The sequence below is a fragment of the Sapajus apella genome, unplaced genomic scaffold, assembly GCF_009761245.1.
Source record: "Sapajus apella isolate SASKATOON/1434 unplaced genomic scaffold, GSC_monkey_1.0 scaffold30, whole genome shotgun sequence".
Lineage (NCBI taxonomy): Eukaryota > Metazoa > Chordata > Mammalia > Primates > Cebidae > Sapajus > Sapajus apella.
Window position 1 is genome coordinate 24,475,025 of NW_022436970.1, and position 14,446 is coordinate 24,489,470.

The 14,446-nt window shown below is 50.0% G+C and overlaps 1 protein-coding gene across 8 annotated transcripts in view; it reads left to right on the forward strand.

Annotated features, from left to right (window-relative positions):
- Positions 1-14,446, forward strand: part of CTDP1 (CTD phosphatase subunit 1) — a 71,761-nt gene that overhangs the window by 1,002 nt on the left and 56,313 nt on the right. For 6 of the 8 annotated variants that reach the window (XM_032293787.1, XM_032293786.1, XM_032293779.1 and 3 more), the window contains exon 2: positions 13,658-13,741. In XM_032293787.1, coding sequence (XP_032149678.1) covers positions 13,658-13,741 — 84 coding nt within the window. Of the gene's footprint in view, positions 1-1,045; positions 3,661-12,809; positions 12,829-13,657; positions 13,742-14,446 lie in introns of those variants that run through there. The other 2 variants (XM_032293780.1, XM_032293784.1) reach the window with 2 other exon arrangements.

The following is a 14,446-nucleotide window of genomic DNA, read 5'->3' on the forward strand; positions in this document are numbered from 1 at the left end:
GTAGTACGTGGTCGTGTGACAGACTGCACAGCTGTCGGTACCTGTGCTTTGATCCCATACGGGGGTGTCCTTCTGTAACATGGAAGTGTCCAGCCATGTCTGTGTCTACCTTTTGTATTCTGGGATAGGCGGCACATGGGCACATGTGTTGTGAGAACAGAAACTCCAGTGAGAGGTGGGCACTCCAGCCTGCGCCAGGCGTGAGCTCCCTCTGGGAATGGTGCCACTCCTGGGGACGCCATCTCACCCTCATCTGCAGTCACTGGTCCTCGTTCCTGTGGCTTGCACTGACGCTGTTTTGGTGAGGATCTGCTACGCACCTGCTTCTGCAGGAGTGAGGACGGGCACAGGGCATCTGCCATCACAGCCCCAGAAGGTCCTGGCTCCGCTTCGTTTGGAGACACAGCCTGGGTCCTTGACGCTCGGCACAGGCGCCCACTTCTGTCCCCTCCATGCTGGTGGGTGGGGTTGGGAGGTTCGGGGCCGTGCTTCCCAGGAAATGCCTGCACAGCTTCCTCTGTAAGCACTGGCCATACCTCCGAGGATAGTGGAGGCAGACCTCAATGCTGGTGTATTCCCTGCGCAGAAAACCCCAGGATGGAAGAGCCTTCTGATGTTTCGTTTGTTCTCTGATTGTACAGAAAGGGTCACTTTGACCTAGGCAGGTGGGTAACTTGGTTATGTGGCCAATTAGTATTGAAACTCCATGTTCAATCAGCCTAGTGAATAAAATCAACCAGTACATCAGCCAGCCAAGTAATTAGTTAATGACAGGTTCCCAGCAGTCAGCAGTGTTTACGGGGAGGTGCTGTTTGAGATCTTGGGGTATCTCACAGCACTGAATAGTCACGGCCCTTTGAGAAACTGATGTGATATCATTTCTCCTCAGATGGAACATCTTTGTGGCACCAGGTGTTCCTCTGATTCTCAGAGGCTCATCTCTCTGCCACTGGTCCATGGATGGCAGGTGAATCCCTGCCTTAGAGAAAGCCACAGACTGTGTTACCTGGAATTCAAGGTGCCTCCTTCCCCATTTTTGTGTACTCCTGTGAGTTTGTGTATTGGGGTTTTGTGAGCATTCTGGGGAGTATGGTAGTGTGACCTCAGCATTTCTGGAGGTGTTCCTGCCCGTGCAGTGAGCATGGGTGCCATAGATCCAGGAAGGAGCAGCTGGCAAAGGCATTAGTCTAAAGCCCTGTGTGTGTGTGCCCTGGGAGTTCTGGTCATCTGTTTGGAATCGGGTTCCTGCCTCGAGGTTGCATTAGGTAGCTGAATTCGGGAGGTGCATTTGCAGCAGGAGTCCGTGCTGCTGACGGCTCCGTGTGGTTGTGTGCGGTCCAGATGAAGCTGCCCTGGCTCTGGGGCTGCTGTCTGGAGATGTGTTGGCCTCTGCAAAATGCCTGCTGCACCTTTGTGGAACACAGTTGAAAATTACTAGATTAAGTCACTTGCTGACAGAGTTTGTGAAAAGGGTGGGTTACAAGTGCGTTTCTCTGGCAGCCCCCTGTGGTGGGAGTAGTGCCCTGCAGTGTAGCCTCATGGTGATATCTCTCCGTGGAGAACTGCAGGTGGAAATCTCCGCAGCTTTTGCTTAAAGCCCAACAGTGATGGATTTCTCCACTTTGTGAGTTCCAGCTCTGTAGTTCTTTATACACAGTTTACAGCAGACCTTCGAACAACATGGTTTGTTGTTTGAGGGTCACCTTTATGTAGATGTTTTTCAGCAGGTCGTCTGTTCTCTGCATCCGTGGGTTCCATGTCTGACACTCTTTGTTGAGTGTGGAGCGCAGCCTGTTTATACAGAAGGCTGACTTTCTGAATTCGTGGGTTCTCAGGGCCGATGCGGGACCTGAGTATCTCTGGAGTTTGGTATCTGAAGGAGTCCTGGAGCCAGTCCCCACGGATACTGAGGGTGACTGATTACATGTGGAAGTCTTTCTGAAACAGATTGTGCCGCTTTGTGATGAAGTGGAGAATATTGGGTGTGATTGCATCCTAACATGGGAAGGTGCTGGCCATGAGTTTAGTCCTTGTTTCTCTGACTTTTCTGGGATGTTGGTTGGTGAAGAGCCATGTCCCTTCCTCCAGTGAGCCTGAGTCACACCACTTTCACTTAAAAGGTTTTTCCTGTGTTTTTCTTTTTTTCTCTGATTGCTGGCGTGGCCATTTCCAGCAGCAGCTTCATGGTTCTTTGAGGCTGGAAGGTGAGGATGTCAGGGAAGAGGAACTGTCCAGAAACCTTCCGTGCTCTGCTCACCAGCCCGGGTGTTTGACTTTCACTAAGCGAGTTCCCAGGATTGCACATGGACTGCTTTAGAATTGACTTACCTTGACCAGCTCCAAAAGTTTTCTTGAAGTTACAGGTTCCTGAGATATTTATGTGGGAGAGCAAGCATTTGATTGAAGTTTGCTTTAAATTAAGTTTGTAGACTGATTATTTTGAGTCGATCCCTAGACAACGCCTTTCAGATGATGTAGATGACACACCCTTGTACAGACAAGCATGGGCAGAATCCACAACTGCTTTTGAGGAAGTTCTGACCCTGACTTCAGCTCATCCACGTGTGAGGGTAGGGGAGGTGCAGAATCTGCTCCTGGGCCTGTCCTGAAAAAAAGAGTCTTCCCCCTGTTTACATGGACCTCCGAGCACCGACAGAAGGTGCTCTCTTGGTTAGAGAGAGCAGGTCCTTTGCAGCTGACGGATCAGAAACTCAGGTGTCAGAAACAGGGTTTCAGGGTGGCTGCCTGAGGAATATGTGGGCAACCTTAACAGCCAAGAGCAGACATGGGAATTCTGGCTTGATGTGGCACCTATGGGGAGGCCACACAGTTTGGATCCCTTGAGGGATCACTGGGCCTCAGCATGCCCTGCTGGCTGTGTGGTGAGCCTTTGGAGAAAGTCTTGGGACAGGCAGCCCCCAGTTTCCCCAGGAGTGGTGTTGAGGACATTGCTGACAGGTGTGGAATTCACGGCGCGGACTGTGGTGTCTCTCTTGAGGCTTGGCTGCTGTCTTCACCCTGTGGGTGTTGCGGATTGGCTTCTGGTCCACACGGCTTTGGGACTGGGGGGTGCCTACCTGTTATTATTCCTTCATCTTGATCTTTTCACAGGGCTTATAAAAATACTTATTTTTTAGGAACAATGGGAAGTATCTTGAAAAGATATTGTTAAATCTGTTAAACTGGCGCTTTCCGAGAGCAGACAGTGGCAGCAGCCTGAGTGTGCATGTAGGGCTGAGCTTGGGTGTCTGCACATGTGCCATCGCCTTAGTGAAGGTGGCTCTTGACCCCACTGGCCACCAGCTCTTAATGCTACCTATTTAGCTGAGACTGTGTTTCAGAAACTGAGAGGTGTGGGTGTGGCTTGTATACATGCAGCCAGCGCAGTCACAGTGCTGAGGAAGCAGAGTACATAGCAGAGTACGTGCCGAGCCTGAGTATGGATTAGAGCGTCAGTCTCAGCAATCCTTCTTAGGTCGGAATTGTAACAAAGAAAGAGGAATCCCACATGGGTATGTGTGTGTGAGCCTTGTGTAGTGTTGATTACTGAGGCAGAGCGCTGCAGAGAGAGGGAATGGAGCCCGTGGCTCCATCAAACCTCCCTAGAGAAATAGCAGGTGTGAGTGAATCTGTGAAAAGCACCAGCACTATCCAGGCAAGGTATGGTTGTGTCCTTGTCACCTGCATTGTTGTGATCAGCAGCGTTCCTCCTAACGACATCAATGGTTATTTTTAGACAAAGAACCATTCTGGGAGCTTAAAAACACTGCATTTGGTATAGTTGCAATAATCACTAGGTTGTCGTTTTGATTTTTATTAAGATTGTATGTTTTTATAGTGCTTCATCCTGTCTGGCAGAAGTAAGAACTTCCTTACTCTACAGGAAAGAAACAGATTCTAAGAAGTTTGGACCTGCCCTGCCCCTTACAGCGTGTGAGGGTCCTGGTGAGGAGGAAGGTGCAGACACCTTGGGGTGAGCTCAGGACCCTGAGAGAGCCTCAGTCCTTGGTTCTCCCTGTGCTACTCTCTGCGAACCAGGTTTCATCCCTGGAGATTCCCAGTTCTGGGGGAGTAGCTAGAACAATAGTGTTTATCTGCTTTTATGATACTTACGTGGAGTAGAATTATTTTAATAGAAAATATTCTGACAAGTCCCTATCCTTCAGAAACTCTTTTTTTCCCCTCAAATCTCTTTGCTTTGTTCTTTCTCTGGCTACTCCGAGGGGGATATTTAAGTCTCCAAAGAAAGGGGAAAGTACCTAAAATAGTCAGGGAGCTGTGGTGACCAGTAAGAGCTAACAGGTGGAGGCTGCGTGCGAGGGTTGATGGTGGCTCACTTTGCCTGTGCTTTTCTAGCTGTCCACAGAAAGAGCCTCTTCGGCAGCCGGCACAGGGTGTGAGAGTGCTGCAGAAAAGCAGGAAAACAATTGCTGAGTAAAATGAAGATCATTCCAGCAATAAAAGTATTGCTATCTTTATTGCTTTGCAGATTTTAGAATAAAAATCTTTGAGAAATAGTCATAAAGATAGAATAGCCTACAACCTAAGATTATTCCCCACCCCCTTCATTGTTCTGTACTTAAGAGCAGAAGCTTCTGAAATTCTAAATGTGGTTCAGTCAGTGCACGGACATCGTCAGCTCTGAATCTTGTCCTGGAAATAAGGAAATGTCGTTTTCATACTGGTACCAAGAATCTTGATGAATTGGCAGTTCTTTTAGTAAATAATTTTATTCTTCTCTCCTGACATCTGTGCTATTTAAAGGATACTTTTTTTTTTTTTTTTTGTCCTGAGTGAAGGATGATACTTTTAAGAAGATCTTTGTGTCTGACATTTGGGAGGTTGTCACTCTTGTCAACCATTAAACTTGGGTGAGTTGCCCTTCAGACGTTCTGCTTTGTTTTCCCCACTTTTCACCTGACAGAAAACCACTGGGCCTTGTCACTTCCTTGGCTTTGTGGCTTCGTGTACACATGTGGTTTACCTTTGTCAAGGAAAAGGCATCTCTGACCTGATCCGTTAGGTAAGGGTCTTTGAAGCATGTCTGCCTAGAAATCATCTGTAGGCTGCAGATGTTTCGTGTGCAGTGTCGGATTTCTCTCCATGTTCGCGGCTTCTTTAGTGTTAAAGTGGTTACATGCAGTTATCTGGTATCTGAGTACAGAGAAATGGATGAATTCTCAGTTTTATGTATATTTTAAAAGTGCACAAATATATTAAAACTAAAAACAAGTGATGCAAGTTATTTGTCTCAGAAAAAGTGGTTTTTATGTTTCAGGGAGAAAGAGACCATAGAAAAGAATGGAACCAAAGGGTTTCAAGGGATTCGGGTGATATTTTTTAAAGGTTAGATGTACTTTTTAAAGATTGTGAAGAGATGGTCTTGATAGATTTTTAAATATCATGTATTTAGCATCATATATGTACAAAATTCCTTTCAATTTTAAGAGGAACTAGAGCTACAATGTAACTTATTAGATATTTGTAATATTTTTGAAGTAGACTTTAAAAGACTCGGTTGTTGTCCTGCAGTGCTTTAAATGTTGACTAATGCTGGAGTTGTGCTATTTCGACGCGGTTTTGTGCTGACTAGAATCTGGCGGGAATGGTGGAGTCAGTTACTGAGTTGGTGCGCACCAGCGCTTTGGTTTTGTCAGCTCACTGGTGTGTGCACGCTGTGACAATTGGCTTTTTGTCTTGAGCATACCACCGGGGTGCTTAGAGTGTTTTCAGGCTGGAAGCATTTGACACCATGGCTCTCTGAGGTCTGTTGAGATTCTGAGGCAGGGACCTTCCTTGCAGGTCTGTCTACCCAGCAGTGAGGGCAGTGGGGTCTGAATGATGTGGCGCACCCGGCACCACATGACTGTGAGACGTGGCTGGTTCTAGACCACAGTGGCTGTGCTGAAACTTCCCCACCGTGGCTCTGTGTGGATGTCTGCGGTGTTGGGAATTGGGCTGGCCTGCCCTGTTCTAGCTTCCTCTTCACATTCCCCAGACTGTGCTTCACAGCCGCAGCTTCAGTGACTGTTCAGAGCCCCACCTGCGCAGGTTCTCCGGGATGACTGCGTCTGGGCGCTGGGGACAGAGCCAGGTGCAGAGCATGAGCCACGGCTGACAACTGCACTGCTGGGGGCACAGCACTGGACTCCAGCTGGGGCCTGGAGCTGGAGCACGCAGTCCCGTGGAGCACCTGCCACCCCTGTGGCTACGCAGAAGACAGAGCAACTACACCTGTTCTTTTCAGCCTCTTTGTTTTCTGTTTTGAGATGAAGTTTCACTCTTGTTGCCCAGACTGGAGTGCAGTGGCACAATCTCAGCTCACTGCAACCTCCGCCTCTTGGGTTCAAGCAATTCTTCTGCCTCAGTCTCCCTAGTAGCTGGAACTACAGGCACACACCACCACGCCTGGGTAATTTGTGTAGTTTTAGTAGAGATGACTCGAACTCCTGACCTCAGGCGATCCACCTGCCTCAACCTCCCAAAGTGCTGGGATTACAGGTGTGAGCCCCCGCACCCAGCCACTCAGGCTCTTTTGGGACATAATTTCTGACTTCAAAGTTGCAAGAACAGTGCACAGAATTCTCACATCAGCTTTGCATCAGGTTCCACGAATGTTAATGTTTTGCTGTGTTTGCTTATGTTTCTCCATGCACACACACATTTCTCTGGGGTTGGAGAGTTAGTTGCAGGTGTGATGTCACTTTACGCCTATTTCAGTTTCCTAAAAACAAAGATATTCTCTTACATAACTGCTGTACAGTTACCAAGATCAGAAACGAACATCCATCCAGTGCGGTTCTCTGCTCTACAAATTTCCCATAGTCCTGATACAGTCCTCTGTCACAAAGGCAAACCCTGGAGCCCACATTGCATCAGTGGTTGGACTGTCACAAGTCAGCTCCTCTGTCTTTCTTTCTTCTGGCATCGTTGCCTGGTTTTGTAGGACATCCCTCATTTAGATTGCAGTTGTGTACACTCAGTAAGGCTGGGTAAGGCTGTCCAGGGCAGCCCTTGGTGAAGGTGGTGTCTGCCAGATTTCTGTTGCAAAAAGTTACTACTTTTCTTATTGTAATTGAGTATCTTATAAGAGATACTTTGTTGCTACATAAATAACTTACATTCTCACCAAGCTGACCCACCATTTTGGGTAACTGTCAATGATTCCTTTTGGAATCTCTTCATTTCTAGGATCATTGTAGTGGTGATGCTCTTGATTCCAGCATTTCTTCTCCATTTTCTGGTTGGCTTTCTACTGTAAGAACAGCTCAGGCTGGCTGCGTGGCTCATCATGCTTGTGATCCAAGCACTTTGGAAGGCCAAGGTGAATGGATCACTGGAGGTCAGGAGTTTGAGACCAGCCTGGCCAACATCAGGAAACCCTGTCTTTACTAAAAATAGAAAAATAGGCATGGTGGTGTGTGCCTATAGTACCAGCTACTCAGGAGGCTGAGGCAGGAGAATCACTTGAACTAGGGAGGCAGAGGTTGGCAGTGAGCCGAGATCACGCCACTACACTAAACTGGGTGACGGAGTGAGACTCAAAAAAAAAAAAAGAGCAAATAATTAGCATGTCTATTTAGCAGCGTAGACTCATGGCTTCTTATTTTATTTAATGGATTATAATCTGTTAATGTTACTATTTGCCTTGACATATCACGTATCCCAGGTGTGGCCGGCGGGGTCCCCATGGTGCCGGTTCCTGGCGGCTGAGTCCCGGCACACTGCTGCCGTCGGTGCATAACACATTCTAGGCTGCAGCTGTCCCGGCCACAGCCCTGGAATCAGCTAGTCTCTAACAAGTCCTGCTTCCTCTTAGTGGAGAATCCAAGATCTAGGTGCAAAAAATACACTCTTCCTCTGAATACATTTCTATACTCAGAACGTTGGAACTTAGAGAACACCCTTGAGCCCTCCTCATCTGTAAAAGGAAGGGGAGAGTTGGACCCACCTGGAGCAGGTGCTCAGAGGTGATGGCGTCCGTGGTTCAGATGCAGCCCGTAGCCCTATCTGATGTGCCCACGCCTCGGACCTCCCCCAAGAGAGCTGAGAGCCCAGAACCCATAGACTTGGGTACTTACTGTACTTGTGTATTTTGAGGAAAATAACTTGTTTAGAGGTCGTATGTCGTGGCTTTCTCATGGATTTTCTTTAGGACAAACCAGAAAACATTTACTGGCGATTGATTTGACATTTTTGGGCTGAGCTCTTTGGTTGGGGTGTTTTTACGTTTGCATCGGTATTAAAGAATCCACAGTGCGTTGCTCCCCTTTGTAAGGTGTGGAGATGTTTCTCTGCTTGGAGCGTGGAGGCTGGAATGAGAACGCACAGTGCTGTTCACCCCTGTTTTGTGTCAGCGTCTGCAAAGATGAAGCATAGAAATGTCTTGTATTAAAAAAGATGTTCTGTCTGCTCGCTGTCTACACGTGTGTTGCCTGGCCTTTGCACACACAGATCTTCTGGGCCAGGTAGCCTGGCCGGGGCATCCTGCAGGCCTGTGGGATGCAGAGCAGCATCCCTGCCTCCAGGTGTGACATCGGGAGTGTCTCCAGCCACTGCTTCCTGGGGGAGCAGAGCCTGCACTAGAATAAGACAGGCAGAACCTTTCAACCCCAGTACAGGAGATTACTGACTCTCTCATGTGATCCATATGTGAACAATTTTCTAGAGAAGGCCAGCGCTTGGTCCATGTTGCTGAGGGCCTGGGGGGTGTTGCCATCACTGGGCGCGGGTGCCCTTGGCGTCAGGGCCTTGGCTCTGCCACCAGGACCTTGCATGGTCTTCATTTCCAGCCCTGACCTGCTTCCTCCTCGTCTGTCAAGACCCAGCCGTTACATCTTCTGATGCTGTTCTAGAAGCTGCCTTCCTCCTCATGTGGAACGAGGCATCTGCTATAGTCACCCTGCCTGTGAGCACCTCAGTCCAGCAGTCGCTTGTCTGATTCATGTTAGATTGTTGGTGACAGCAGGCAGTGCATGCCTGAGTCAGCTTATGGTCGACTTTCTTCGGACCTCAGGCTGAGCTGATGGCCCAAGGGAGGCTGTTTGTGGGGAGCAGGGCCAGCTTACACTTGCTCTTAGACCTGTGCTGGGGGAGGGAACCTGCCCAGGTGGCACCTGGCCTTGCTACTATCCCTTCCTTGGAGCAGGAGGCCCCCATCCTTTGTGACAGCCTAGGGTCACTCTGTGAGGTGTCACACAGGACTTGGAGTGGGGGACAGGGGACAGCTCCCAGGCACGACTAGGGATAGGGAATGGGACATCTCCCAGGTAGAACTCAGGGTGGAGAACAGGGGACAGCTCCTAGGCAGGACTCAGGGTGGGGAACGGGACATCTCCCAGGCAGGACTCAGGATGGGGAACAGGGGACAGCTCCTAGGCAGGACTCAGGGTAGGGAACAGGATATCTCCCAGGCAGGACTCGGGGTGAGGAACAGGGACAGCTCCCAGGCAGGACTCAGGGTGGGGGACAGGGGAGAGCTCCCAGGCAGGACTCGGGGTGGGGATCAGTGGGCAGCTCCCAGGCACGACTCAGGGTGGGGGACAGGGGACAGGACTTGGGGTGGGGGACAGGGGACAGCTCCCAGGCAGGACAGGAGCAACTCTTCAAAGACAGAGGCTGGTGGGCGGGGGAGGTGGAGGATTGGAAGAAACGTCTGTGTGTTCGGCCGTGTAGACCAGGCTGAAGGTAGACAGGAGGGTGTGGCCGTGTTTCCTCTGTGCCGGCAGCTGAGTCGGGTCAGGGCCTGGTTGCTTTGGTGAGGGCAAAGGCTGATTGACTGCCACCCAAAGCCGAACCCAGCGGTTTCTGTACAAATTGACTAGCTGGTTCTGCAATTTGTATGGAAACCCTGGGAACCTCGAATAGAAATTTTGAAAGTGAACAAAGAGAACCCTTACTACCTGGTGTCAAGACCTGTCACAAAACTACAGTAGCTGCCGTAGTGTGATGTTGGTGTAAAGACAGATGCGCACCATCAGCATGGGAAACAAGAGTCCAGACTCTGAAACATCTCGTCAGTTACCCACAACAGTGCCTGGGAGCTGAACGAGGAGCGCTGGCCTTTGAGCAGTGGTGCTGAATGCAAATGCACCGTCGTGCCTCTGGGGTGGGCAGAATGACCCCTCCCCACTGTGCTGATGGGAGATGTGACGGTGGAGAAGGGAACCAGAGACAGCACTCACAAATACCCCACTTCATCAGCTTTGAGGTGGCTGAGGACCACAGTGGCCAGGAGAGGCTGGAAGAGACAGGGACACAGGTTCTCTCCAGAGGTTGCAGGAGGGCCAGCTGTGCTGCAGCTGGTTTTCAGCCCAGCAAGACCCGATTCAGACTCCAGCCTCCAGAAGCAAGAGACCACGAGTGTCCAGCATTGTGCGCTGCTGCAGGAGGCACGTCACAGCAGCACCAGCATGCCTTCGGGGTCCACACGAAAGGAAGCATGCCTCAGCCTGTATCTTACCCATGTTAAAAATAACTTAGAAATAGATTACACACCTGAGCGTAAGGTAAATTCATACGGCTCTGAGAAAAGAATCTTAATGACTGGGTAAGACAAAGCTTTCTTAATAACAATACCAAAAATGGTGATGAATTGCACTTGAACAACGTTAAAAACTGTTGCTCTTTAAAAAACACTTCAGAAGTGAAAGGTAGACGCCACATTGGAGAAACCCTTTGCAGAACACACACTCTGCAGGCATTTGGCAGCTGTTCATCTGTATGTGTGGAGCCCCTGTGGAGTTTCCTGGGCACCTCCGTGGGTCATTGGTCATTCATGACTTTGAGTCTTTCTGGATTTCTCTGTTCCATGAGTTTATGATGTATGCCTGATAAGTTCTGAAGTCAGGTAGTGAAAGTTCTCTTTGTTAGTTTTCAAAATTGAGATTCTAGGTTTCCTGAATTTCCATGTAAATTTCAGAACCAACTTGTCAATTTCTAACCAAAAAACACCTGTTTATTGGTTAGGGTAGAAACACCATAGATCGTTCTTCATGCTAACGTGTTTTGGGGAGATTGGCAAAATCCTCCTAGTTCATTTTGAGGATTCCTGAAAAAATATTTCCCAAGCCATAAGTTTTAGTTTAAAAATGAGCAAAGCGAATAAATACAAACTGCCTGTTAGCTGTGCTCACAGAGGAGAGGGCACAGCAGGAGGCACCAGGGCCCTTCCTGCCCTGTTTCCTCCGTAGGTGTTACTTGATCACAAAACCTTGCCAAATGAGCTGGTTTACTTTGTGTCTCTTAACACCTGCGGCAGCATTGCTTGTTGAGCCGGAAGTCCTCTGTCAAGTTACAGAGACCCATGAATCTTCAGACCTGAGCTGCACCTGCAGCCTTGGGGCAGGAGCCTCGGGTGCTGTCACGGGTGGGCCATTTCCTCTCTTCCCCTTGCACGCGTGGAACGAGGAGCCCGCAGCGTGCTGGTGTGTGTGCCGCGTCCGGCAGGAGCTATGCAGGGTCTCCTTGCAGAAGCTGATTGCAAAGTGATGTCTGCTGGAGACTGGGGAAGCCTGTTCGAGGGGCCACGGCTCCCAAGTGGGGTTGCTGCTGGGACTGGGGCAGAAATGCCTGAGGAAAGGATGTGGGGCCATTGAGAGGACTGGGTTTGGGTGCTGGCGGTGGGGCCGCAGAGCCCTGTGGGTGGGCGGAAACAGCTCAGCCGGGAGTGGCTGAGCGCCAGGTGTCCGAGGGAGCCTGGATATAAAGGCCCCGAGTACAACTGTGATGGGGACGCAGACTCCTGGGTGGAGACGGCCCCCGAAGCCTCAGCAAGCAGGGAGCAGGCGTCCCTGAGTCCTGTGCAGCCTGGCGGTGTCTTTGACCAGGTGTGGTGGCCGGGAGGGAGGATGGATTTTGGAATATCTGTGTATATACGTGACGAGATATCTTGGGGATGGGACCCAAGTCTAAATGCAGAATTCATTTATGTTGAATGTCACTGTGTACACACAGCTTGAAGGTAATTTTGCACGGCCCTTGTGGTGGTTTCAGGCATGAAACGCAGCTTTGCTGCCTACCACACGGAGTCAGGAGTGGAATCTCCCCCGTGGCCTTGTCTCCATGCCCAGAAGGTTTCGGATTTAGGATATTTGGATTGGGAAAGCTCAACCTGAACGTAAAAATTTAGATTCTTTTTTTAATGTAATTTAAAATTTCCCTGGCAATTTTCATTTTAAAAATTTAGATTCTTACAATCGGTAAGAAGTGGTTGTTTTTAAAAAATATTTCCGAGAATTGAGGATTTACAGAATAGAGTTCTCAATAAAGTTCTCTTTGTAATTTTTTTAAATGACCCTTTCTGAGTTTCCGCCTGGGGTGCTGGTGGGAGGCTCTGTGAGCTTGTGGGGGCCAGGGGGTGTCATGGCTCCTGTGGTTGCTGAGCACACAGGAGGCGTGGGGGCAGGGCCGCCTTGTCCTTATCACTGTGCAGGGTCAGGATTAGGGTTCCAGGCCCAGAACCCAGAACCCGGGGCAGCTCAGATTCTAGATGGTCGCTGGCAGCCCACTCCATCCCGAGGGTGGAGGGTGCGCTGTGTCTCCTCAGCACCGTTCCTCCTCCAGGATGATCTGCACACGCCCATCCTGTTCCCTCCCCGGGAAGAGCTCCCTTCCGCTCCCCTCCAGGATGCAGGCTACAGACACTGCCCCTGCCCCTCCGAGTCTCCCTGTACAGCCCACTGAGGCACCATGGTCATGGAGGATGGGGCTCTGCCTTGTTCCCGCCTGCAGCCTGACCCTCATGCCCCCTTGCCCTCTCCATGACATGGCGGGGGGTATTCTGCATGCTTGGGGCCTGGAGTCCCAGTGGGCCGTGGGCCTGGAAAGGTCCTGTTGACGTATGTAGCTTGCCATGGGGGGTGGGGGGCTGCGAGCATCTAGGGGGTTGAACGCTGGGCAGCCTCTTATCGGCAGGGTGTGGTTGTCAGAGCATCCTGGCCCGGAGCCAGGCATGGGGCTGCGAGCACCTAGGGGCGGGCGCTGAGTGGTGGGCTGCCTCGTGTCCACGGGGTGGGGTGCGGGCGTGGGGTCTGCGAGCACCTAGGGACAGGCACTGACTACTGGGCAGCCTCTGGTCTCGTAGCCTTCAGATTTTAGCACTTCCCAAGGCTTCTGATGACCACTGTTTGGACAAATAAAACAGTGTGTGTTTATATAAAACTAGGAATATTATAGTAGTTCTGTCAGCAAAATGTAGTTGCATCAGCTTCTTTCTAGATGGGAATGATTATGGGAGGTAATTTATTATTTTTTGATATTCTACCAAATTGTACCTTACTGTATTGAATTAACCAAGTTTTAGATTGTATAGATTCTCTATCAGAAATGTCTAGAATCACACATAAATAGAGACAGCTTTCTGTTATCCCTGAGTCTCCTCACTGGACCAGATAGCCTCAGGTTTCCAGTCATTCCACGGGCAGCACAGGGTTGGTGTGGTGTGGTAGGGGTTGGTTTTTCATGAGCGAGACCTGTAGGTGGAAAGTTCTTGCATTTTATAGACAAAGAAATGCTCTCAAGAGTGATGTAACCTGCCTGAAAAGTTATGCAAGAGTTAGTGTAGAATTGGTACAAACACTTAGATTTTAAAATTCTCACTCGGGCTCTTCTGATGAACCAAGAGATTTAAAAATGTTCTTCCATTTGTGTTTTGTAGAGCGGTTCTGGTGAGATTAGAAGGATGTAGCCACCCAGTTGTCATGAAAGGCCTGTGTGCTGAATGTGGCCAAGACCTCACCCAGTAAGTATCCGGAAGAGTGAGACCACTGCCTGCCGGAGCTCGAGATGGTGGCCTCTGAGGGGTCCGGGAGGCAGTGCTGGGGACACAGTGAGGGCTGCTGGTTTCCTGGCGGCAGGTGCAGACACCTCCCTTGGGCCCCACCCGAGTCACACTCAGTGGGTTTCCTTAGGAGGCGGTTCTTCCTGTTCCGTTGCGTAACTTCCTGTTCTGTTCTGTCACTCCAGCCTCAGGCTGTTCTCAGGTGTGGGAAGCGGGGGCTGAAGGGCTGAGACCTGTTTTCTCCTGACTGTGAGGATGCTGATCGCTGAGTGTCTGGAGCAGCCCCTCCCTCAGGGCAGCCTGTGCTGCTCCTCCCCGAGTGCCCCCGCCTCTAATACCAAGTGGTTTCTCGGATTTATCACTTGTGCAGTGGGAGGCGCGGCAGCTTCGTTTTCTGCATTTTCACGTTTGAGGGCCTCTTCCTCATTCTGTGCGACTTTGCAGTTTGTTTTCATGAAGAACTGGCTCTGTGTGTGCGTGAGTGGCCACGAGCTCAGTGTTTTCACCAGGTTTCCTGTCTGTCTTTAAACAGTGGAGAATGTTTCCACAGTTGCTGACAGAATCCAGTTCTGCTCTGAGATAGCAGCATGTGCCCCTTAAGACATCAGTTGGAATCCCATCACTTAAAGCTCAGTGTGCCTCTGTGTGCGGTGACTCAGCTGAAAG